Source organism: Mustela nigripes, chromosome 9, assembly GCF_022355385.1.
Source record: "Mustela nigripes isolate SB6536 chromosome 9, MUSNIG.SB6536, whole genome shotgun sequence".
NCBI classification, from domain to species: domain Eukaryota; kingdom Metazoa; phylum Chordata; class Mammalia; order Carnivora; family Mustelidae; genus Mustela; species Mustela nigripes.
This window is the reverse complement of record NC_081565.1, coordinates 12,255,264-12,281,856: the sequence shown is the minus strand read 5'-3', so window position 1 is coordinate 12,281,856 and position 26,593 is coordinate 12,255,264. Positions and strand designations below refer to the sequence as shown.

Genomic DNA, 26,593 nt, shown 5'->3' with positions numbered 1-26,593 from the left:
GAGCTCAGGATTGTTGGGCCAGGTCACATGGTTACCGGAGCTAGGATCTGAACTGGGATCTTTCTGACTCCGAACCCCATACTGCCTTCCCGAGAGCACATCCCAGCAGAGACCCATTGCTCATTCCAAGACGCGAGTGGGATTGGTGTGAGTGTAGATGTGAATGAGTTAAATTTATTTACTCATTCCAAATCGGCACTGGTATATTTTGAGTGTAAAATGTCAACTGGAATTTTTAATGTATAAAATCTTTCATCTGTCTTTACACCAATCTTTGCACAGACCAGCCCCCCTCCCTTGAGGATTTATTGTGGTTTTGATCTGTGTTGCCTCAAACCATTGAAATCTTTTCAAAGAAGCAGAGCTGTTTTCTTTTTATTTTTTCCTTCTCTTTGCTTTTCTTCCCTCCCGCAGTACACTGGTACCAGGAGTGGACATAGTTTGCTATTCAGCTTGATCAAAGCACTCTACACCAATGTAACTTCCTGATCTTACTGGTAACAGAACTAAATGTTTCCATGTTCTGCCAAGATGGGTTGCCAGTTATCGACAGAGGGCTTGCATCTGGTAATAATTATTTACTAATTCTGTTTACCTTTTGATCTGGTTTTCAGTGTACAGCTGCAGCTATCAAGGCTATAAGAGAAAGTGGAATGAATCTGAACCCAGAAGTGGAAGGGACGCTAATTCGGGTACCCATTCCCAAGTAAGTTTGGTTAAAATTCACTTATTTTGATGGAATGGGGAAGGAAACCAACATATCAAGACACTGGTAGGCCAGTAGTGTGCCTTACCTATACTTTCATTCTGGCGAACTCTGATGTCTTTTGAGATCCAGTGTACAGATTGAGGAAATATGGATTGAGTGCCTGCTATGTACTAGGGGCTGGAAATGCAGCAGTAAACCTGCAAAGTCCTTGTTTGTACGGGACGTGCGTTCTGGTAGAAGGTAGAACACATAAATAGCCGAGTCATCCCAGGTAATGAAATGCTGTGAGGAAAGAAAAGGCACTGGGACCCAGTAGAGCAGCTTGATGAGGGTGACGGTGGAGAGACAACTTTGGCCTGGGAAGACTCTCCTCAGAGGTAAGATTTTTGCTGAACAGAATGGTGAGCAAGATCCAGCCTAGGGGAAGAGCTTTTCAGGCAGAGTGAACGGCCAGCACAAAGGCCCCAAATCAGAATAGACCTCAACACTTGTGATCTCCAACTCACACTCCTTGCAGTGTTATTTTTTACATTAGTCCTTGCTTGCTGAAAAATATAAGTATTAGAACAGAATATTGTTAATTATATAAATAGAACTTAGAGTTTTAAGTGAATAAAAATGTATGTTTATTTTTAAATTAAAAAAGAAAAGAAGTAACAAGACCTTGGCATGTTTGAGATGAGAAAGCCAGTGTGTCTGAAACTCAGGGAGGGCAGGAGAGAGAGTGGTAGGAAAGGCTTTTCAGGCTGTGGTAAGGAGTGTGGGCTTTACTCTAATTGAAATAGGAAACCACTGGAGCAGTTTAAGCAGAGCGATCTGATCTGATCTGATCCGATGTTGACTTTTTGTGGGGGGTCAGAGTAGACACAAGAACAGTCAGGAGTTCAACAGGGATGGCCCAGGTGAGGTAAGGATCTCCACAGATTCCAAACCTGGGAAGATTCCACAACCAACCAAAGTAGTTTCTCCTCCCGTTGTCGCCAATTATCTTTAAGTCCCTCTTCCTGCACAGTGCCTTCCAGACAGCAGATCCCAAATCAGCGTTGAATTAATTCATTTAGTCATTCAGCGCATATTTATTAAGCACTATCTAAATGCCAGCACTTCCCTGGTGGCTGAGATATAGCAGTAAACAAAATAAACAAAAAGCTGCTGTCCTCCTGGGCTTACCTTCTGGTTGAATAGGCACAGTAAACAGAAAGATAAATAAATACATGATGTAATGTCCTGTGATGATAAGGACTATGAAAAAGAATAAGAGATGTAAGGGGATAGGGAATGGGGGAGGGTTATTGTAGATAGGAAAGTTCAGAAAGGAAGTGACTTCTTTTTTTTTAAAGACTTATTTATTTTAGAGAGTGAGAGAGAGAGAGCTTCCATGAGTGGAAGAGAGGGGGCGTGGGGGAAAGGGAGAAGGAGACAGACAGAATCTCAGGCAGGCTCCATGCTGAGTGTGGAGCCCGAAGCCTGAAATGGGGCTTGATCTCTTGACCTGAGCTGAGATCAAGAGTCGGACGCTTAGCTGACTGAGCCACCAAGGTGCCCTGAAAGGAAGTGATACTTGAGCTGAGACCTAAGTGAAATGAATGAATGAAGCCTCTAACTAACTAGAAGGGAAATAGAGTAAGAGTTTTTTAATGCTGCACATCATTCTGTGTTTCTTTACATGTGTTACCTTACTTCTCACACAATCCCCATTTATTGCAGGTATGGAAATTTAGCCTCAGAGAGGTAAAGTAGCATCCTCTGAAGTCACTCAGCTTACACTAAAGCTGAGACCTCAGCCCAGGTCTGGTTGATTCTAAAGCCTCATGATTGCAACAATAATCAGTCCCAACACTGAAAATCCACTGAGCTTTTCCTGCTACATGGCCAGAAAATGGCTCTTATTCCATTGTATTTTGAGTATTCTGTAAGTCAGATTTAACACTCTGCTTTGAAATCAGTCAATGGAACCTAGTGTTCAAGAGCCAAGTAGACCTTGGGTTCAAGTCCAGTACCTGTTGGCTTGATTAGTTCATTAATTTGCTCAGTAAAGTTTTACAGATGCATCATGTGTCAGGCTCTGTGCCAAGGGCTGGGGATGTATGAACCTGATGTTTGTCTTCACGGAGCTCACAGGCTATGGCCTTCTTTATGCCGCCTGCAGCTTGTCTGTGGCATTAATTATTACCCACTGTTTACAGGTGAAAACACTGACATTCAAAGAAATTCAGGGACCTGCCTGAGATCACGTGGCCTCTAAGTGGCAGTCACGATTTGAATCCTTAGTCTTTCTGTTGCTCGAGTACATGCTCTTGATCTTGCGGTGTCTTTCTAGATGGGTAATTCTGGAAAGCGCTAAGTGTGTTCATGGACATCAGATGTAAGACTTGCAAGTGGAATGAGCAGATTTGTTTTTTTTTAGTTCTTGTTCTTTTGTCTGTGAAATTGCAGGAAAACCACTTAACCTCCTTGAGCCTCAGTTTCCTTATGTATAAGGATGAAGAGACTGCTCTCAGGGGCCTGCCACGTCCCTCTGGAACTTTAAAATTCTGTGGATGCTATGAATTTATGCTGCTAAATGCTCATTGCTGACTTGGATTCTTCTGAGAGTGGCCCAGTTGTGTATCGTATTCTCCCTTCGGGGATCCAGTGGACTTAAAGTGCCCCTCTGCAGCGTGCAGGACCTGACGATTGCCTTTGTGCATTGTATGCAAGTTTGAAAGATCAGTGAGTTTTACTTAAATTTCCAAAGACTTGGGGATCCGTTACATTGTATTTTACATTATTTTATGTTGGTTAACGGGAGTAATCTAAGAGAAAGTTGACGGACTGAAACCGTCTGCTCCCGCAAACCTCATTTTTTATATACTTACTTCCCTTTGACAAGGTGGTAAGGTCATGAGGCCCCTTACTGAATTATACGTTTGGTCGTTTTCCAGATAAAAAATGAATGATCTGTTCTTCATTACGGAGGCTGTGTCATATGAGAGGATAAAGGTTGATTTAGACATAAAGAGGACCAAGGTTTTTATTTGGTTTTGGCAGTGACTTCCACATGACCGTGGGCACGTCACCCTAGCAGCCTATTGCCTTCTAGTTCCTTACTTGCAAAATAAGTGAAATAATGCATAATGATAGGTAGAGATTTGGTGGGATTAGTAGAGAAAATAGATTAAGTCGTATAATCTCTTTAGAGGAAAGAAACTGTGTAAATATAAGATACCGATACCATTTAGTAAACTTAATTTTCTAGATATATGTCATGGTAGTTTAGGACAAAGGAGGATGGGGATGTGAGGAAGGGAACTAATATGCTGAGTACCGACTACATCCCAGGACCTGGTGGGTGTTTGGCATCGACGGGGAAAGTGGAAAAGTATCGTGGCTAAATTTCTACCTTGGTACCGCAGAAGCCTGCAGTTGGGTTCATCCTGTCGAACTTTTTAGTTGCATGCCAATGGCAGCTGTCCCCACCTCTCTGAGTCTCAGGGAGGTCATCGGTAGAATATTCACAGGACTTGCCTTCTGTGGTTATTGGGAGATTTCACTGAGAGTGTACACAAAGATTTTGATGCTTAGCCGGTACCCAGTGAACGCTAGCAAAGGTTCCTCCATTCCCTTTCATAAACAGGGAAGAGCACTGTTCATTTTAAGGATGAGGAAGCTGAGATCCAGAGAAATGGGGCATTGGTTTCGGGTCAGAGAGCTGGTAATTGACAAAGCTGTGAGGAGGAAAATAATACGCTGAAGCTTCTGTTAGGAGGTTGGGAGGTGTGAGGGAACCAGAAGCATGTGTTCTTAGGATCGGATTCTGATTATAAAATTTCAAGTTTTGTTCTAGGAGAATTTGCCTTTCCTGATTGATCTTGATTCTTCCTTTGCCTAATGATCAGTCTGCAAGTTTTCTGGCTTCACTCTGGCTGCCCAGAGCTAAGTTTTATTTGCAGTTGCAGCAGATGATGGCTAGGACCTCATCCTGATTATAGTCCTCTGATTCTTACATTCTTATTTAAATGAATCTGCCGAGGATGTGATTTTTACTAGAATCTGCCTCTGATCCTTTTGGGAAATAGGGGGAAGACAAATCCTAAATCGACAACAGGTCAGACTTGGAGGCCTCCTTCACAGCCTCTGGGAATCCAGCCCCATTGGCTGTGCGTAGGTTCTCCTCACAGCTGTCCTTGGTACAGTACCACTGAGCCAAGGCTTCTGTCTGTATCCACGGGCAGTGTGTACAGATTTGTTTTCTCCTCTGGCCAGTGTTCTTTCATTTAGAGAAGTCAGCCTACTGGATGGATTCTCTGATCATTCCTGTTAATGTTTCAGAGTCAGTGAAATCGTTCCTTCTACTTTTTCTTTCCTATTTATGTAACCACATTTGGGGTACTGTTTATTGACCACCTGCTGTGCAGGGGTAGGGCATGAGGGTGCTGTGCTGAATACCTTATAGTTTCTCCCTGAATTCTCACAACACTCCCATGAGGTCAGGAGACTGTTCTTATGCCTGTTTGACTTGTGCCCATTCACAGAAGTGAAATACCTGTTCTCATAAAGCTACTAAGTTGCAGAAGTAGGTTTAGAACTCAGGTCTTTTTTTACTGCCCTTTTCCCCATTCTGGTCTCCTGATGGCAGGTCTCTCTGGAATATTACTCTTTGCCTTCACTGAGTGAAGTGAGTGGGGACCCTGAAAAATTTTGAGCAGGAGATCCTTTCCATCAGGCCATATTTCCTCCCCAGCCTCATTCACATCTTTATTATGCCCCCAAACAAGTGTGCACACACACACATACACACACACACACACTCCATGGCTCATCATTTTAACAACTTTCAGTGAGAAAACCACACAGAGTAGAATGAGGCTGCTTGCTGGAGAGCGCTGACCTCATGTCTGCCTTTCAAGAGGCAGGAAGGAATCATGTAAGGAATCATGAATTCACTGAAGAAATAAAAGTGCGTGTGACGGACTCGTTCCCTGCTGCGGTTGCATTCCTCCTTGATTGTCCCCTCTGTCGTTATTTTTCATCAATGTCTGCACTGATTTTATTTTAAGTAGAATTAAAGAAAAAATTAAAATACCTCCATCCTGCTCTCCATGGGGAACCACTCTCAGCACCTTGATTTTCTAGATTTTTTTCTATGCAAATTCAAACACGTGTCTCTGTCTCCTCCATTTTTCTTGTAATGATAAGGGATTAAATTACATATACTGTTCTGCATTTGTTTTTTAACTTAACAATGTGTCATTACTCTCTGATGAGAATTCCTCCACACTCTTTTTAAAGGATGCATAGCGGTTGCATTTTACACACAGCATTAACTAGTTCACAGTTGAATGTGTTGGTTGTTGACAGTTTTTCTCTTTTACTAACAGTGTCGTAAGGCTCGTCCAGGTTTGCTTCTGGTTCTGCTGGGAGTAGAAAGTGGTAGGCCTAGGGGGACTGTAATTGGGAAACAAGGGAACAGGGGAGCCTTAGCGTTTCTTAGCGAAGTGGACATTTCAGGGTCAGACAGCCATCGGCAGTGCACCCAAGTGACCCCTCCGGGCTGCTCAGATCCCAACTGCTCTACTCAGTTTATTGATTTAAATGTTAAATTCATCCCAAAACACCCTTATAGAAACTTCTAGAATAATGTTTGACCAAATATCTGGGCACCCTGTGGCCTAATTAAATTGACACATAAAATCCACCACCATAGTTTTATAGACCCTTATAAGGATTTTAGTTTTTGCTTGGAATGAAATGGGAAGTTACTGGAGGGTTTTGAGCTAGGGAGTGACGTGATGTGAGTTAGGTTTTGAAAGGCTCATACCGGTTGCTATTTTGAGAATTCTCCTGTAGGACGGAAAGGGTGAACAGGGTCCAGTGAGGAGCTTCACCCAGGCATGATGATGGTCTGGAGAGCTTAGTCATGGTGGAACTCGTTGGTCTCCTGATGAGACCATGGTGAGAACTTGTTGAATTCCAGATGCGTTTTACAGAAAAAGCTGCCAGGGTTTGCTGGCAGGTAGGTTGTGAATTTATAAAGGACTCAAAGATGCCGCCAAGGTGTTTGGTCTGAGCACCTGGAAGGATGGAAGTGCTCTCACTGACAGGGCAGACTGTGGAAGGGCAAGTTGGATGTAAGCGAAGAACAGGTTTTGTACATGTTTATTTTGAGATACTGTAAGATACCTAAGTGGAAAGGTCAAGTGGGATGTTTGATCTATGAGTTTAGAGTTCAGAGGACAGGCATGGGCCAGAGAAATCTGGGAGAGGTGAACCTAGAGGAGAGGCTGTGAAATTAGGTGAGATTATTTTATAGGGTAATGTAGATCACGAAGAGAGGGGGTTTGGTGGCTGTGGCCCTGATGCTCCACTTCAAGGTTTTTGGGTCAGGGAAGTGAGGAGGAGCCAGCAAAGGAGACTGAGACTAAGTGGCCAGAGAACTAGGAGGGCATGGGTCTGGGAAACCCAGCAAAGCATTTTAAAGTGGAGAAAATCATTGGCTATGCTCAACATGGCTCGTGAGTCCAGGGAGAGAAGGTCTGAGAATGATCACTGGTTTTAGTGACTGGATTTATCCACCACTTAATCTCTAGGTATAAAGGAAAGCACAGGGGCTTTGAGGTTCAAATCCCTGTTCTGTCACTCTGGGTATGTCAGCTTGGGTCCTATGAGAATCAGATGCCGGGACAGAATCCGATGTGTAAGAGGTTTATGGGAGGAAATGCCCATGAAAGGGACAGAGTGCAGGTCTGCCACCAGTGAAGAAAGGAAGAGGGGGATTGGGTGGGAGGAGACCCCCTGCAGTGCACCCCTGGGAAGGTCATCCTGGCTGAAGGGGCGCTCCTGAGCAGATTGTCCATTAAAGGAGCCCCTCTGTCATGTACGGCCAGTGCCTCGCAGTCTGGGGAATGTGCCCACGGCTTAATTATTAGAAACCTCAGCTTCCTTATCTATAAAATGTGAATCATTTCTGTGATTGTGAGGAGAATGGGATATCATAACATGGTGCTCGTAGTGTGGGGCTTGGCATGTCATAGGTACCTAATCGATTTTAATTCCTTTATCTGATACTATTTGACATTATCCAATTCTCCTGCTAAAAGAGTTCTTGGAAACATTCTTTTTCTGATTATTTGGAGGTAAAACCAATGATATGTTAACTTCTGTTTCGTGATTGCTCTATTAGTCCTTAACTCTCTCTCTCTTCCTAACTCCCTCCCCAACCTCATGTTCATGTTTTGTCTATCTTCTCCCCCATTTTTAGGGGTGGGAGGAGTTGAGTCATGATGTTGTAATTATCTTGGAATTTCAGTTGCTCAGGAGCACTATAGTTTGATTGTTAATGAGGATTCAGTAGTTTCTTTGAATGAATTATGGCGAATAAGACCTCCTAAAAGGTATATCCCAAATAAGAAGATCTGAGGACCACCCCTGGCTGTGGTGTGAGATTTGCTTTGTGTTTCTGGTGAGCAGAGGGACCTCGGCTCTTCTCAACACCCTCAGCCCACTGAGCTGCTTGGCAAAGCCTCCCAGTAGTCAGATAGTTGCCCTCATCAGCTCCCACTTTTCCTCCGGGGATCGTCCAGGATGATAGACCTTGTGCCCCAGGCAAGGCTCCTTCCCCCAGACTTTGTTCTAAGGTGACAGCGTGAGGGAGAATTCTACTTGGGCTCAGAACCAGGTGTTTCACCAGATTTCAGTAAAAAGCCTGTGTTACAGTTCACCTAGCCCGAATTCCCTTTCCCAAGTGCTTTTGCCCTACCATATCCTGACAAATGGCTTCTCATGAATAATGACCAGGTTTTTCCAGGGGAGAGCAAGCTGGGTAAGGCGAGAAGGATGGTCCCCAGGTTGAGTTAACCAGGGGCAGGAGGAAGCCACAGTGCAGCTAGGGAGAAGCAGCACGGAAAGTAGGGGGGCGCCAAGGTTACCATCAGAAAAACCGGGATGGGGAAACCAATAGAGTTATGTGACCTTACACTAGTTATTTCAGTTCTTTGTGTCTCAGTGTCCTCATCTGTAGAATGGGATAATAACCACATTTACTTTGGGGCAGATTAATTGGGAGAAACTCCTGAGATGGATAAAGGGGAGGCGGAGCAGGAGTGGAGGGAGAGCCTTTGGACCGTGACACAGGCCTGATACCCATGAGGAGAGGAAAGAAAGTCAGTCAGTGAGAGTGAATGGTAGGTTTTAAGTGGTCGCTGTCAAAGTAGCTGTTGTCGCAGAGCATTCCTGTGACCTTCCCTGCGTGGGGATGGTGAACTGTTGCAGGGAGCAGTATCAGCACTGTGGGTCCCCAGGTGTGGAACCAGGGGTGCCTCCTGTCCTTAACGCTCTCTGTCCAGGAGATGAGCACCGTTAAATAACAAGAACCAGAGAGGCATAGGACCTTCTTAAACAGCTTTATTGAGATATAATTCACCCACTTCAACTGTCCAATTCAGTGGTTTTTGGTAAATTCAGAGTTGTGCCACCATCACCACAATCAATTTTAGGACATTTTTCATCACCCCAAAAAGAAACTCTGCACCCGCCAGCAGTCGCTCACAGCTTTATCCTCTAAACACCCTGCCCCACTTGGGATTGTGGCAGGCAACCACTAATCTGCTTTCTGTCTCTGTGGGTTTCCCTGATCAGAGCATTTCATAGAGATGGAATCACACATTACTTGGTCTTTGGTGATTGGCTTTTTTCCGTTAGCATAATGCTTTCACGTTCATCCATGTTCTAGCATCTGTAAGCGCTTTGTTCTTTTTATTGCCAACTAATATTCCATTGTAGGGGCATAGACCACATTTTATTTATCCATTTGTAAGTTGATGAACATTTGAGTTGTTTCTGCTTTTTGGCTGTTAGGAATCATGCTGCCATGTGAAGGTCATTGCACACACTTTTGTGTGAACATACTTTCCATTCTCTTGGGTATATCCATAAGAACGGAGTTGCTGGGTCATATGACAGCTCTTTTTTTTTTTTTTTTTTTTAACTTTTTGAGGATCTGCCAAACTTTTCCATGGAGGCTGCATATCTTCTGTGCCCACCAGTAATGTATGAGGGCTCTAATTTCTGCCTCCCCCTGCCGACACTTGTCATTCTAGGTCATTGTTGCTGCCCTCACCCCAGTGAGTGTGATGTGGTATCTCGTCATGGTTTTGCTTTGTATTTCCCTCATGACTGCTGAGCCTGAGCGTCTTTTCATGGGCTTGTTTGGCATTTGTATATCTTCAGAACAATGGCTATTGAAGTTCTTTACCTATTTTTTTTTTTAAAGATTTTATTTATTCCTTTGACAGACCGAGATCACAAGTAGGCAGAGAGGCAGGCAGAGAGAGGAAGGGAAGCAGCTCCCTGCTGAGCAGAGAGGCCACCTTGGGGCTCGATCCCAGGACCCTGAGATCATGACCTGAGCCGAAGGCAGAGGCTTTATTAACCCACTGAGCCACCCAGGCACCCCTACCCATTTTTTAATTGAGTTTGTTTGTCCTTTTGTTGAGTTGTAAGAGGTCTTTATATATGCTGGAACTAAACTTCTAGATACATAATTCTTCACCTCTTAATTGTAAAAATGGTACACATTTATTGCAAAAACTCAAATCCTACAGAAAAATAGAAAGTTTTTACTATTCCCGAAATAATTTTCCATGAAGTAATTTGATAAGTTTGATGTATATCCTTCCAAATTGTAAAAGATGCGTGTACAAACCTGTAAGTTTATTTTTTAAGTTTACATAAACAGGATTGAATAGCTGCCTTTTTTCTTTTTTTTCCATGCCTTGTGTACATCTCTTCATGGTGATCTCATTGTTTTTGCCAGTGCAGAGAATACCGTTTTGAGATGGGTGTAATACAGATAAGGAAACTGGGGCATCGGAAAGTTTAATTTGTTCAAGGTCACAGATTAGTAAACAGAGGAGTCATTATTCAGATCAAATCTGTCTGCTTCTAGAACCCAGGTTCTTGTCACACTCTCCCACTGTTCATGGGGCTGCCCACCTGGAGCCCGTATTCCAGCTCTATGGCCTCCTCAACTAGCTGCTGTAGGGCCTTGTGGACCTTATACCCGAGTAGTGTGTCTGACGTGTGCATTTCAGGAAACACCCTTTTCTAACACAGCCTACACACGAGCAGACCCTCAGCAGACCTGAAAGGGGGAAAAAGTCAGAGGCCGAAGGACCTCATTCGAGCTGGGGCAGCCGCGTACTGCATTTGAGCCACTGCAGCTACTTTTCCAGGCCTTTCCTTCTCACCGCCTGCTTGCCACCCGCTTGCTTGGGGCGGCTTATTCTGCTGGCTGGGCTCCAGTCCCTTGTTTCTTCCTGCCTTCCAGGCCCTCGAGGGCCTCCGTGCACTGTTAGGGTGCCTGCCTCCTCCTCCACCGTGTGGCTTCCCACCCAGCCTGCAGCTTTTCAGGCGTGCCTCCTACTACTTTAGGATCCATGTGTGTGAAATGGGGGCTCCCTCCCAGCACATAGGTTCTGGTTGAAACGTGTAAGGAAGTGCAATCAGGAATCAAGAGTGGAAAATGGATAGAGGACAAAGTGCCACCAACACCTGTGCAAAAGCTGCACCCCAGAGGACAGGCTTCTCTCCGCCCCGCTCCTCCTCCGTCCTCCCTGCCCCACTGCTGTCCTCTCCACTTTGTGTCCCGCGCCTCTCTACAGAATGTGGCAGCTGATGGCAACAGGTCAGATCACTTTTCCGTGGCAGTCCTCTCTAGATTCCCTTTCTCCTTTCTCCCCATTACACTTGAACTTGTAGGGGAGCTGGAGGAGTAGTAATGAACTAGGGATCTAGGCAGGCCTTAATAAGAGCGGTGCTGTTTTTATCACCTCCACTAGTAAGAAAAGCTGCTTCCGTTTGTCAGCACCAACAAGGGAGGTCTGGAATGCAGGAGTCAGCTGCATGGGGCTCGGATCCAGGTCTCCGAGGAACTTGTCCTGTGGCCTTGAGCAGACTACTTGATCTGTCTGAGCCTCCTTTTTCTTATCTGTGAAAGCAAGGTAATAGTGTCACTATGTCTGGAGTGTTGTGAGGATTCACGGAGTTAATGCCCGGACACTGTGTCAGCTCAGGGCTGGCACGGAGAAAGAGCTCTGCAAAAATTAGGTATCATTAGTACTGAAGGGGAGCCCCTGCCATCCGAGTCAGATGTCCAGGCAAACGCAAATGGGCCCTTAGTTAAGCGACAATAATAAGGTTCTCCCGTATCTCACGGTGGCGTTTTATTTTCTTTACGTCACTCGCAGTTTGTTTTATTTACTCGTTTCCCTCTCTCCGTAGAACATGTATATGAGTTGCTCCGTCAGTTTCATTCATGGTTGTGTTCCCGGGCCTGGAACACGGCCTTGTGGGTAGTGAGAATGCCAAAATGCCATCAGCGTTTATGGAATGAACGAAGACGAGCACTTCCTGTGTGCTCACTGCTATTCCACGAGCTGTTGGTGCTCTCCGTGCATTCCTAACAGCCCTCTTTTACAGCTAAAGAAAAGGAGTCCTAGGGGAAGGGGATTCTTTGTGTCCCGTGTCACACGTTAGTAAGTGGAAAAGCAGGCAGTCTTTCTCAGAGCCAGGGCTTGGATCCCCCTCTGCTGTGCTCTCCGTCCGTAGGAGACATCGTCAGTGTTTTTATTACTGATAGCATTGACAGCTTTTACATAGTTAATATGTACATAGGCCGAGTTTTTTTAACCGTCTGCTCATTTGCTTGCAGCACTCACTGTGGAAGAAATGGAACATTTTTATTACTCCCCCTCCATTTGACAGTTGAGGAGATAACAACAGATCATGTTTATTGAGGGCATTACTGTGTGCCACATATGTATTAATATTGAATCCTCACAACAGTCCCATTAAGTTAATGGTATTATACACATTTGGCAGATGGAAAAACTGAGGCAAAGAGGTAAAATTACCCGTCCAGGGCCACACAGCTAAGACATGAGAGATCGGAGCCTCAAATCCCAGTGAACTGGCTTCAGGGACTGTTCTCCTAAGTGCTTCGCCAGATGTCTTTTCAATTCAGAGAGGACAGGTTACTTGTGCCCATCACCCAGCTGGTAGGGGGCAGATCCGGGATTGGAAACCAAGTCTGCCTTCACCACCAAAACTATGTTCTTTTTCCTGTATGTGAGAGCTGAAGGAAGAGTTACCTGCACTCATCTTTGGACTTGGGTTTCTGTCCCACTCCAGTGACAGGGAAGAAATCAGCTGAGTTAATCAAGGTCACTCGGCTAAGAATGTGGAGATGTGAGCCCTGACCTCAGCCTTCCTTATCTCTGCATCCTGCTGGGCTGTGGTTCAGCACCATTTGTCTGGCTTAGCCAAGTCTTTAAGATTATGCTTACAGAACAATCATCTGCAAGCGGGTGGCAGGTTGTGTCCCCAGAGAGAACTAAAGTGACTGCGGGTGGTAGATGTCCCTCGGAAGTGCAGATATGATTTCCTTCAGGCAAAAAGGACACCTGAGGTCTTTATGAGACATTAGTGTATGGACAGCAGGCTGGTGAGCTAGGGGGTGGGGGTGAGGAAAGAGGGGAGGGGGAAATCGTATACCTAGAAGCATAGGAAGTCTGGCTGAGCTACACAAACAAAAACATTTCCTTCGGGGCCAGGGGCCCCCCGGCAGCGGGCAGCGCCCACCAGCGAACAATGAAACCGGGCATGTGTCAGCTGCTGATTGCAGGCTGATGCTCCTGCTGGGGGGAGGTCTCCCAGAAGCCGGTGCGGAGGTGGCGAGGTCTGTCTTCGTGGAACTGTCAGAGATGTATTTTGATGGGACATTCCCTGGAAGTGCAGCTTTCTTCTCCTTCAGCCTGTGCCCCTTCAGCTGCTAGAGGAGAACGCGTGCCTCCCACTGCCCCCAGTGCCCTCTCGCCTCTGTTCCCACTCTTTCCCTCTCTGCTCACCATCCACTGAGCAGCCCAAGCTCAAGGCACTAAATCTTTTTGATGGTTTTCTCCCTTGCCGTTCACTTCCTGTTAGTATCCACAAGCCCCAGAGAGTGTGGTAAGAGTAAGAACGCAGGCCGCCAGTCGTGAGCTTCTATAGCGCACACGAGGCGGTGTGCCAAGGCCCTGCTACCACCCTTTTGCTTAATAGTGGCTTCTGCCCTCTTAGGATCATTCTTCCTGCCACTTTGTACATGAAGAAGCAGTTTAGAGAAGTTGAACAGCACGCCTCTGGTTCTGAGGCTGGGAAGGAGCAGAGGGGATTCCAACTGAAGTCTTCTGGACTTTGTAGCATGGTTTTTCCACCTTTTAAAGTCCCCTCTAAGTAACCAGTGATCCTTTTGAAGTCGAGTGTCTGACATATCGTAACTGGGTTTTACTGTAACTGCCCACGCTGAGCAGGGCTTCCTCTGATATACACCTGGTGAATAGCTTTGTACACGTGTCCCATTCTCAGTGAAACAATAGGAAGTATCAGTGCGGTCCGGGGGATTCTCTGCTGTGTGAGTTACCATCAGGGCATGTCCTCTGCTTATTGTTCACGAGAACATGCTCAAGGAATTTTGCAGGAAGGCTCCCATCCAGGATGTTACTGGAAGACCTGCCTGCTGGATATGTACAAACAGAGTGTGACCCTGCCAGCTCAGCCGCAACCCCTGCCTTATGCTGGGAGGCTCTCTGACCCTAGCGGAAAAGGCTGCTGTCTTCATCATCCAGCCAAGAAGCTGTTACAGGGCGGCTCCGCAGCTTCCCATCTGCCTGCTGAGGAGCCCTTGGGTAGACTTTTGCCAGGAGCTTAGATCTCGCTTGTACATTGCCATCTGCACAAAATACATATCTCGTCGTGTTTCCTGGGCCTCCCCCAGACTCACGGGACCACGAATTACTCTTAGGAACAATCTGCTAGGACCCTTCAACTTTTTTATCATGGTAAGATACACATAAAAAATTTACCATTATTTAAAAATGTATAGTTCGTGGTATTAAGTACATTTGCTTTGTTGTACAACCATCTCCAGTACCCGTTTACATTTTGCAAAACTAAAAGTCTGTACCCATCGCACAGTAACTCCCCATTCCCTTCACCTCCCAGTGAGCCCCTGGAAATTGCTATTCTACTTTCCATCTCTGTGAGTTTGACTATTGTAGGTGCCTCGCAGAAAGTGGAATCGTGCGCATTTGTCCTTTTGAGTGTGGGTTATCTCACTTAGCATAATGTTTTCAGGATTCATTGACGCTATCGCATGTGTCAGATTTCCTTCCCTTTCCAGGCTGAATGCAGCTGCCCTGTGTGTGTGTGTACCACCCATGGGTCTCTTCACTCGTCAGTGGACCGACGAAGCCTCGGTGTGTCATGCAAGGGCTTGTGTGTCATGCAAGGTGTGTCATGCAAGGGCTTGTGTGCGTACTCTTGTGCATGCCAGCTCAGCAGCCTCCTCGTTTGGGACAGTCTTTCTCCTCTTTCTGTCCTTATCCTCACTGCCTTTTCCAGTCCCTCAGAGAGCAGAACCCATCTTCTGACCTGGAAGGATGCCTTTACTTTATTTTATTTTTATTTTTATTTTTTAAGATTTTTGTTTATTCATTTGGCAGACAGAGATCATAAGTAGGCGGAGAGGCAGACAGAGAGAGAGGGAGGAAGCAGGCTCCCTGCTGAGCAGAGTGCCCGATGCGGGACTCGATCCCAGGACCCTGGGATCATGACCTGAGCCGAAGGCAGAGGCTTAACCAACTGAGCCACCCAGGCGCCCGGGATGCCTTTACTTTATACAGACCATTCCCACGGGTGGAAATGAGATCCCCCAACCCCTCCTCTCTTACACGGCCTTTTTTTTTTTTTTTTTTTTAATGTATGCCTCCTTCTTTTTTAAGATTTACCTCTCTATTTATTTATTTATTTGACAGAGAGAGACAGAGAGCGAGAGAGCATAAGCAGAGGGAGCGGCAGAAGGAGAGGCAGAAGCAGGCTCATCACTGAGCAGGGAGCCTAATGAAGGGCTCCATTCCAGGACTCTGGGATTGTGACCTGGGCCAAAAGCAGTCACTTAGCCAGTTGAGTCACCCAGGAGCCCTGCCCCTCTTACACATCTTAATTTAAATATCACTTAGTTTGGGGTGCCTGGGTGGCTCAGTGGGTTAAGGCCTCTGCCTTTGGCTCAGGTCATGATCCCGGGGTCCTGGGATTGAGCCCTGTGTTGGGCTCTCTGCTCAGCAGGGAGCGTGCCTCCTCCTCTCTCTCTGCCCACCTCTCTGCCTACTTGTGATCTCGGTCTGTCAAATAAATAAAATCTTTTTAAAATAAATAAATAAATAAATAAATAAATAAATAAATAAATAAATATCACTTAGTTTAAATGTCCCCCATTTAGTTCCTGGAGCCCCACAGGGGACCTCGATCAGACTCCCCTCCCCTGCTAATTATTTTCATGGAACTCTGTATGTATTTATTGTGTTTATTAGAACCGTAACTTATTGATCAGTTGTGCATGTGTTTGTTTAATGCCTGCTTTCCTTGCCAGACAGTAAACTCATGTGTTCACTGCTACATCCCTCATGTCTGGCATCGGGGCTGGCACACAGTATGTGCCCAGTAAACAGCTGTTGACTGAAACTATAAACTAAATGAATGAATTAGTACCGAAAAGAGAAAATTTCAGGGCAACATGCTGGGAGCATTTGGATTATAAAATGTACACGGGTTGTTAAATTAGGATCTTCAAAAGTCATCTTGCTGAAGCATCGATTACTTGCGCTCTCATTTCTCTATTGATAAAACCTTCCAAGCATAAACTCTTCGTTATTTGAAGATGCCTCAGGGAGCGCCAACACGTCAACAGCAGCAGCAGAGGCAGCTGATGTCCTCTGAGTGTCTGTTCTCTACCAGGCTTTTGTAGTGTGGATGTTCTATGTGTTCTCTCACGGAATCCTCGCCAGAACTCTGAAAGGTAGATGCTAGGGTTTTTTTATGTGTGTTTGTTTTATTTTAATTTCTATTTCCAGATGAGTAGACCAAAGTCCAGAGACTTTAAATAACTTGCTTGAGGTCCCTCAGCCCCTAGTGGTAGGCCCAGAAGTACAGGGGAGTCGGGGGGCTAAACTTTGTGAGCCTTGGATAGAGCACCACCCCTCCCCGAGGGCCCTTCCCCTCATTAACTGGAAGAGCTCTCTTTCCGTTTGTTTTAATACATTTATAAATGGAGCCTCCGCCTTGGTTTTCTTTAAAGCCAGAGATTTGTGGCAAAAGAAGAATTTGAAAACTCCAGGCCTGCAGAACAAATTTGACCTTCGCAGCCTCCTGCCCTCCTGCCATTAGATCTCCCACCGTGCTTCTGCCTGGAAGGCCCTGTCCTCTCTTCTGCAGCAGACCAAAATGCTTCTAAGGCATTTTCCAAATCTAGAGACAGAATGAGTTGTACTTTTCTGCTTGCTCCTCCTGCAGAAGGCCCAGCCCTCTGCCCTAGCAGCACCAATGCTCTTTCTCAGTAGTGGCTGACGGGTTTGTCTCCACCACTGGGCTGAGCCTCTGGGGAAGTCGGACCAGGCCCGCCTTCTCTCTGAGCTCCTCCGCCTGGCCCGGGATCTGGCATGCACCTCGGGCCTCAGCCAGTGCTTGATGAGTGAATGCATGTCAAGTGCAGAGCGGGTGCTCAGAACCAGCGGGCCGAGAGCAGAAGCCCGAGAACAAACTAGCGCGTACTCAGCGAACCCCATGCATGCGAGATGGAGATGATCAGATGTATTAATCACGGGTTTGGAAAGGAATTAAGATATTTCCATAATGTAGTATGTTTCTTTTCTAAAACAGATGTGCCCTCATTGTTTCATGAGGAAGTAATTAGGTGTATTTGATTAAAACATTCATAATCGTTATCATTTATTCAGGGCTACTCTGTGCTGCTGTCTTTATGTATGTGTTGTGTCTGCTTCTCCCTATCACCCTGTGAGATGTTTTTATTGTCTTCGTTTTAGAGATGAGGCATCTGACGCTCAGAGAGATTAAGGAGCTTGCCCAAGGATACTCAGCTTCTGGGTGGTAGACATGGGAATGCAACAGGTCTGGCTGGCTTCAAACCAGTGCCTTCCCATCAGCCCAGCTGCTTCTGGACTTGTTTTTGAGATACCTTTCAGCCCAACACCCCGCACCAGCACACATATTCCTGTCCCCTCAGCTCGCCCTGTGCCCGCCCCCGCCCCTGCCTTCAGCTTTCCATTTCCTTAAGATTATCGCCCTGTACTTGCATCCTGAAGCCAAAATGCTTTTGTCAGTGATAATTGGATGCTGTGATGTGTAGAAACAGGTGTTAATAATGTACTAATGCCACATTAATATTAATAAATACAAAATAATACGTTGTGTTAAAGCCAAATTACATTACATGATTTTGTTTTCTCTTTATATAGCCTTTTACTCCTAAGATGTCTTTGAGTCCCAGTGTATATATTTTTTAAAAGATATGTTTTTTCTTCATGTAAAATGTAAATGTAACAACATAGTGAAAAGGAAGTTCCTTAGATAAAATTTTTTATTTTATTAAAGGTTGTCCAAACAGTGGGATACCTATTTCAAATTATATATGAAATATAAGATTGAAATAGCTCTCTTTAGAGAAGTTTAAGAAGTTTCTTACTGACTTAAATTCATTTATTTTCTGCTCCTCCTAGTATTTCAGCGGGATTAAGTTTTTTGAATCAGTGGATCAAGTTTTAATTTTCCTGTTCCTTCCTTATACTGACATATGCTTTGGCAGAACTAAAAAGAGACCTAAACATGTCAGCATGATTTTTGTTCAATGAATTAAAAACCATAAAAGTAACAAGATCTGATCCAAATCCCTAAAGTCCTGACATGGTGGTTTTGCCCTTTTCAGTCCCAAGATTCATATTACTGACTTTGAAAAGCTTTCTGCCTGGAAGCAGAAGTGATGGCAGCAGTGCATAATTTATTTGAAATAGATTACAAGGGGTAGGCAGCACGGAGGAGGCAAAAGCACACAGGCCAGAGATCTGGATTTGAATCCCGATCCTGTCACTCAGGCCCTTACACAAGTTGCTCAACATCTGTGCGCCTCGGTTTCCGCCTTGACACATGGGGGGATGGGGATCTAGCTGGAAGAGTTGTTGCGAGGGGCTGTGAGGTGCAGCACTTACAGTACTCACCTGGCAGAGACGGGCTTAATAATGGCAGTAATCAGGATCATTTCTATTTCGAGAATACCTTCAAATAGCTGAATCCAGAAGGATTGATTCATAATGCAGCGGCCGCTTTGTCTTCAGTGCTCATCTTTTCTCAAAATTCTTTAATTTTTTTCCTCATCCTGTCAGGGGGAAAATAACAGGTAGATGCTACTAAATCTTTTAACACCTGCTTATCACTGCTTCACTTGGAACATATACCCAGAATGTGGGTTCGTCCTTACCAAGCAAGAACCACGCTGATTTGAGGGTCAGGAACCATATGCCAGGGAGGTCCATTTCAGGACCCGGGGGACAGAGGAATTTTTCTAAGACTGTTGGTGCTTGAGACAGGTCAGCCTGGGTTTGGCCCAAACTTCTTGGGCTTTGTTTTCTTCATCTGTAAAATGCAGCTCAAGACCTTGCAAGACCCTCCATGGTATGGCTTTCTAGCCTCTTTTCCTGTCACTCTTAATATCTGTGCCCTAATAATTCCTCAGGTGAAGCATGGTCTCTTTGCGGCTTCGAGCCTTTGTAGATGCCCTTTCTTCCTCTTGGAAGCCCCCCTTGGTGTGCCAGCACAGGCAGCCTGCCTTCATTCTTCAGATCCTAGTGTATGTGTTAGTCAGGACCGGATAGGTTATGCTACAGTAACAGGCAACCCCCAGGTCTCCATGGCTTGGCACAGCCATCTGCTTCTGGCCCCGGCCGCATGATGGACACTGTTGATCGTGGTCACTCGGGGACCCACGCTGATGGGAGCTCCATCCCCACTTGTACTGCAGTGAACAGGAACAAAATGTGCTGGAGGCCACACTGGCTTCTAATGCTCCTGCCCCGAGGTGATCCCCTTCATTTCTACTCACATTGACCAATGCAAGTCATGGCACCACATCAAACTTGAGAGGGGAGGGGAAAAATGCCTTCCTACTGGGGAAGCTAAGAACCAGAACACTAGTGAGCAGACCCAAAGACTCCCGCATTTTGGGATTATTTCTTCTGGAGCCTCTTCCCTCACTTTGCTGCCTGCCTGAGCTCGGACGGTTGCTGGTGAGTCAGTGGAGCTGCCTTAGTGTTCCTGTGGCTTCCCTCCCCACGCCACATCCTGCGCGCCCATTGTAAGTGCCTCTTTGCTTGCCCCTTTCCCTGGCTGAGCTCCCTCGGTCAGTGTTCACCGTAGTACCCTCGTGCCCGCCCAGCTATGGTCGGTGAGGCGTCCTCACTATGCAGAGGACGAAGAAACAAAGACTGAGCAAACTCGTGGGGTCACTTTGCTGGGTTGTTGTGATGAGGGAAGGTAAAATAAGAATAATTATAAGTGCCTGGTAGTCTGGTAGTCATAAGGACCAGCTTAGGAAGTGCTTGTGGCAGGGGCATGTAGGAGGCCCTCCTTGTGCTCGTGCTCGTGGTGGTGAGACGAAGAGGAAGGGAACAGTGGAAGGAGCTGACATCCAGGAAGCACTCACACGTGCCAGACCCGGTTACGGCTTCTTGGCGGAAGTTAACTGGTGCGGCGATTCTCACATGTTGGGACTCATGTTGCGTCTTGGTCAGTTTTCAAGTGATTCATAAGTAATTTGCTATAATCATTAGTAAGATTCTGAAGATTGCAACTTGACTTGTTTCAGGTGACTTAGAGATTGTATGGTGCAACTTCTGTGGCGCTCATTTGCATTGCATCTCTAGTGGGAGAGAAGGGGGTAGAATTGCTTCCTTTTGTTGAGCCGTTCACATGGGCCAGGGTCAGCGCTAAACAGTTTATACGTGCATCCTGTCTTAACACCTTCACACCATCTCCATCTTACAGATGGGGACTCTGAAGAGACAAGTCAGTCACGCATGCGGTAAGTGGCCAGGGTGCACTGGCTCAAGTTTTCAGCAGTCCTCTTACTGGCTGTCCTCACCTGACTCTCCAGGAACTTCACTGGGCCCCAGGCACACCCCGGGCATGCTTCAGGAACGTAAAGATCATCACGATGAAGAGCAGAGCTAGCAGAGAGAGTGATACTAAATTCTCAGCTAGCAGCTAACGTGTGGGATGATTTTGTTGAATGTTTTTGTGTTTTGTTTTTTTAATCAGAGTAACCAGGGAGCACAGGGAAATGCTGGTGAAACTGGCCAAGCAGAGCACCAACAAGGCCAAGGATTCCTTGCGGAAGGTTCGTACCAATGCAATGAATAAGCTGAAGAAATCCAAGGACAAGGTCTCAGAGGACACCATTAGGCTCATAGAGAAACAGGTACTGTTGCCAGCAGATGTGGTACTTGTGGGTCTGACGCAGGGAACCACCTGGTCATGTGTGAAGAGAGGAAGACTAAAATAGAATACCCCTGATGCGTTCCTTGACATGATGAGGATTGGCTGAGTCTGTGTTCTAGACTTAGCCCTGGGAATGTGGAGGAAGAGAAGACGCTGTTGGCTCTTCCCGGGGTTCCAGGCTCCATGCTGAATGCTTTCTATCATTTCATTTATCCTTGTTGATACGCAGTTGTGAAAGAGGTCCTGAGGAAACTGAGGTTCGGAACAGCTAAATAACTTGCTCCAGATCACATGAGGGTCCGCTAGAAATGGATCCCAGAGCAGGCAGACTAACTTCAGAGCTGGACGCTGACGCTCTTGTGTGCATGTGTGGTGGCTTGTCTGGGTGCTGGCAAGTGAGGACTTATCAGTGTTCTTACTGTGCTGAGAGGTGGCACTCGAACAGATTGCAGTGAAGTAGAGCCTGGGGACAGGTTGAATAACACGTGCAGAGGTGTGCTGTGTAAAAGAACATCCTGCGAGTGGGCGATTGCCGCATGGGATGGCTGAGGCTTGGGAGTGGACAACACGACAGCCAGCTGGGTTGATCAGAGCGGGACTTGGAGACCTGGCTGAGCAGCTGGACCTCCAGCCTGTCCAGACTCTCCCACATTGGCTGTGCAGCTCTGCCAGTTGTTGTGAGCACGCCAGCGCTGCATGATGGACTATCTCACAGCTCAGTGATATACAGGACCAGGCTTTATTTCTTGGTCTCCTTTCTGTGGGTCACCTGGGGAGTTGCTTCAGAGGCTGGGCTCAGTGGGCTTGGCTCCTGGCTCCAGATGTTGGATTGGGTTCAAGTCTCCTTTATCTTCTGGAGTCAATCTTCTGGAGTCAGTAAGTTTCCCAGGACATCTTATTATATCTTGTTTTATCTTTTCTCTTTTTCTCTTCTTCTTCTTCTTTTTTTTTTTTAGGTTTTATTTATTTGTCAGAGAGAGAGAGGGAGCACAAGCAGGGGTAGCAGCAAACAGAGGGAGAAGCAGGCTCTCCGCTGAACAAAGAGCCCAATGCGGGACTCGATCCCAGGACTCTAGGATCATGACCCAAGCTGAAGTCGGGTGGCTTAACTGACTGAGCTACCCAGGCATCCCCCGCAGGACATCTTTTCAACAGCAGATGCTAAGAACATAAGCCCAACCATTCAAGTACATTTGAAGCCCCTCTTGGTACATCACAGGGGCTAAGCCCAGTAGCACCAGGACAGAAAAATATCTAAGTTTGTGGAGGTCTAGGGGAGGGCATGAAGATTTGTTGAACAATGATCGAATCTACCACAGCATTACGATAACTTAAGGAGCTTATTAAAATACAGGTTTCTGGGACCCCACGCCCAGATTGGGGCCCTGCAGATCTGCATTTTTAAATGGTCCCCAGGTGATCCTGATTCAGTAAGTCCCTGGAAAGATTTTTTTTTTCCCAGACAGTGGGGAGTTCCCATCTGTGTTGACGAAAGCGGACTATGGTGGCTGGGTAGAAGACAGATTGTAAGGATCAAGAGGGGAGGCATGGAGGCCAGGGAGGCTGTTGTGGGAATCCATCCAGGAAATGGCGGCCTGAACCTGAGTGGCACTGGTGGAATTAAGATAGAAAGATGAATTTGCCAGTATTTAGGAGATAGAATAATGTTTAGCGTAATACGAAGGGCTTTGCGCAGAGCCTCTACATTCACCACAAAAGCATTATTTTCGGAAGATTGAATGTGAGTGTGGGCAGGCTGGGGAGAAAGGAGGCAGGAGCATGAGCGCTGTTAGAGGGACATCTGGAGGAGGCCGTCAGTGGACTAACTGCTCCCCTTCTCCTGGGCCAGCAGTTACTATGCCAGTTGTAGACCAGCCCTAACAATCACCTAGCAAGAAATTTTAGATGGGTGCCTGGGCTCTGCTCCTGCCTCTGCTGATCTTTAGTAGGTCTCCCCAGGAGCGTATACTTTCTAAAAGCTCCCCAGATAAATTTGCAAAAGCAGACACAGATGGTAATTAAGGATCTAGAAGCTTTATGGTGTATTCCTGTGATGGTACCAGAGTTAGATCAGGGTTGTTCTGTACTTGATATCCTGTGACCTTGAGGACATTACTTGACTCCTTGCAGTCTGTTCTGTAGAAAGGGATTTATAATTCTTACCGCAAAGGGTAAGTAAGGACGTGCTAGAAGCACCATTAGAGTGTCTGGCAGCTGGACCCTCGGAGCTCCCTTCTTGCCTTCCTTGTGCCCTCCTCTTGCCCTGCACCAGCTAGAAGAGATTCCTAGATTAGTCTGGTCTTCTCTGAGCACCAGTCAGGCCGTGTAGCAGTCTGTCGTTGGCCCCAGCTGGGCCAGCTCCTGGTCCGTCCCCAGGGACTCCATCTCTGCTGTCAACACTTGACATTTCCCGTGCTGCTTTGTGGTAAGCCTGTGGACCTTGGGAAAGTGCCAGGTACTCCTCACTCAACAAGACTGTGCCTCTGCCTCAGGGGCCAGAGCCCACGTTCCCTGGAAAGGGAAGAATGATCAGATGAGCAGTACTCTTGGTCAGACCCGCATGACCAAGACATGGCCAGAAGCCTTCACACGAGCACCTCGCGTTTCACCTTCCTCCTCGGGTTAGATTTGTTTCCTCGGTGCTTATTTCTGTTGATTGTTGTTATTTTTCAAAAGGAAAATGACTTTATTAGTTTTTTTCTGATGCTATGCCGTACATGTTAGTGTAAATTTGTTTTGATTCAGAAGGAAGTAATTGCAATTTCATCACCCAGAGATGACCGCTGTTAACATTCTAGTGCAGACCTACATGCCATCTCTGTGAGGACGTGTAATATTACAAGAGATCACAGTGTATGCACATAATGTACCCAGGGCAGTAATCTTTATTATCTAAGACATTATTATTTAAAGATGAGTTCTTACCATCACTGTTAATAACTGCCTTTACTGTCATATATTAAAAGTGGAGTGAGAAAATTTTTAGGAGACAGCCTTGTGCACACTTTATTTTGTTCTTTTTCCCTGACAGGAGACACTAAGCTGGAGTTTTGAGTATGTGGTTTTTGTTTCTGTTTTTTAAATAAGCAAAGCAGGGGGCTGATTGTTGTTTTATCAAATTTTTAAAAATTTATTTGTTTACATTGTTCCTGATTATCCGAGTAATTTATACTTCCTGTAGAAAATATAGAGAGTTCAGAAGACTGTTTTAAAAAAATGGGGGAAAATTCACACCATAAACCCACATTGCAGAAGCAACTGCATTTTGCAGTATTTTTAACATTTTGCAGTATTTCTGCTTTCCTTCTTTTTTTTTTTAACTACATAGTTTTTAACATGGCTGAATATGTAGTGTGCATATGGTTTTGTACTCGGCTTTTTATTTTCTGTTTAGCATTAAAAACTATTGGCATTTTCTTGTGTCTTAAAAAACTGTCTATGAACAGTCATTTCTGATGGCTGCAAAATAGTCCGTCTTGTGGTTATGCCATAACTCACTTTCATAAGCCTCTTGTTGGACATCATTTGTTTAAACTTTTTTGTTATAAATAAGGTTGCAATGAATATTTTTATACATAAATCTTTGTTGAGATCATTTCCCTAGGATAGAGTCCCAACTGTGGAATTATTGCACAAGGGGAGTGCATATTCTTAAGACTCTTGGTATGTACTGCCTAAATCACTTACAAAGGTTTTTAGAATATGTGAATTTTTTTAAATTTTTATCTTTTCTAATCTATAACATTTGAACCCAGAATTTTTAATGTGAGCTTGAAGTGCTGCTGACCTTAGAAGTATAGCTTTTACTTCTACACACCACAGAAAAGATTAAGTTAGTTTTTATATAAATCTATACAGCCTTTCTAAAGGATAATATAGCAGTATATACCAAATTCCATGTATTTCTGACTAGAGGCTTAAGAATTTATCCAAAATAAATTGTCAAGAAATCTTACCTACAGAGGTGTCTGTTGATGTATTATATATAATAGCAGAAAATTAAAAATTGTATAAATTTCTGACAGTGGGAAAATAAACTGTTTTATATCCATATAGAGGCAGTTTTAAAAATATTTTGCTGGGCTGCCAGTTAAGCATCTGATTCTTGGTTTTGGCTCAGGTTGTGATCTGAGGGTTATGAGATCAAGCCCCATGTTGGGCTCTGCACTAGATGTGGAGTCTGCTTGCGACTCTCTCCCTCTCCCTCTGTACTTCCCTCCATGCTCTCTCTCTCTCAAATCTTTAAAAAAATTTTTTTGCAGGGGCACCTAGGTGACTCAGTTGGTTAAGCATCTGCCTTTGGCTCAGGTTATGATCTGGGGGTCCTGGGATTGAGCCCCATGTCTGGCTCCCTGCTTAGCAGGGAGTCTGCTTCTCCCTCTCCCTCTGCTCCCCACTCATGCTCACTTGTTCTCTCTCTCTCAAATAAATAAGTAAATTCTTTAAAAAAATATTTTGCGGACATGGTAAATTTCTTTTGGAATTGATTTTTTTTTAAAGATTTTATTTATTTATTTGACAGAAAGAGATCACAAGTAGATGGAGAAGCAGGCAGAGAGAGAGAAAGAGAGAGGGAAGCAGGCTCCCCGCTGAGCAGAGAGCCCGATGCGGGACTCGATCCCAGGACCCTGAGATCATGACCTGAGCCGAAGGCAGCAGCTTAACCCACTGAGCCACCCAGGCGCCCTGGAATTGATTTTTTAAAGGTAGGTCGCATAACAGTATTATACTATGACTCGATTTTTGTGATAAAAATTTTCGTCTTAAAAGGATTGGCAGCTTAGGAGTGCCTGGCTGGCTCAGTCAGTAGAGCACATCGCTCTTGATCTTGGAGTTGTGAGTTCAAGCCCCATGTTGATTGTAGAGATTACTTAAAAATAAAATCTTAAAAAAAAAAAAAAAAAGATTGACAGCTTCTCTACTTGAGGACGTTAATGGTCATTTGAGGCAATGGGATTATGGACAATTCCAATTATTATTCTTCGTAGGATTTTTTTTAAAATGTTCCCCAATTTTTTTGAGGTCAGATTTTTTAAAAACTCTATTCTAAAAATGTTTCCTTTGGTGTATAAAAATGAAGGCATTGAGTTATAGATTCTATCCCTAGAGTCACGTCTGACACCCCCCCCCCCCCCACCCACATACACACACCCAACTTCCCATCCTGCAGCCCAGACCAGCTCTGCTGAGGAAGCACCAGGGCCTGCCCACCGGGGATTCTGACATCTGCCGGCCTGCTGTTTCACCTTTGCTTCAGTTTACTATAAATGGGCCTGCTGAGCATTAAAGCGCTTGGCAGAAACACCAGTAGATCTGGCCAAGATCCTTTCACTGCCGCCTTCTTCTGAGAAACGGTGCTGCTCTGCAGTGGAGCTGGGTGCTAGCGGGCTGACGGAGGGAAGGGCTCCTGGCGGTCGGGCAAGCAGGCAGGGAGGCTGGGCTGGCTGAGGCAGTGGGTGTTCTGAGCCAGGCCTCAGGGAGGCGGACTTGCTGCCCGCCTGCCCCTTCCGTGCACTGTGCCTCCCC

General features: G+C 45.6%; 1 protein-coding gene across 3 annotated transcripts in view; it reads left to right on the top strand.

Annotated features, from left to right (window-relative positions):
- MRRF (mitochondrial ribosome recycling factor) overlaps positions 1 to 26,593 on the top strand; it is a 55,098-nt gene that overhangs the window by 22,164 nt on the left and 6,341 nt on the right. Inside the window, exons 5-7 of one of the 3 annotated variants that reach the window (XR_009406244.1) lie at positions 615 to 706; positions 20,888 to 21,047; positions 25,590 to 25,773. Coding sequence is in view for 2 of the 3 variants with exons in the window: in XM_059410867.1 (XP_059266850.1) it covers positions 615 to 706; positions 20,888 to 21,047 (252 nt within the window). In the remaining variant the exon portion in view is untranslated. The remainder of the gene's footprint in view (positions 1 to 614; positions 707 to 20,887; positions 21,048 to 25,589; positions 25,774 to 26,593) is intronic. The other 2 variants (XM_059410868.1, XM_059410867.1) reach the window with 2 other exon arrangements.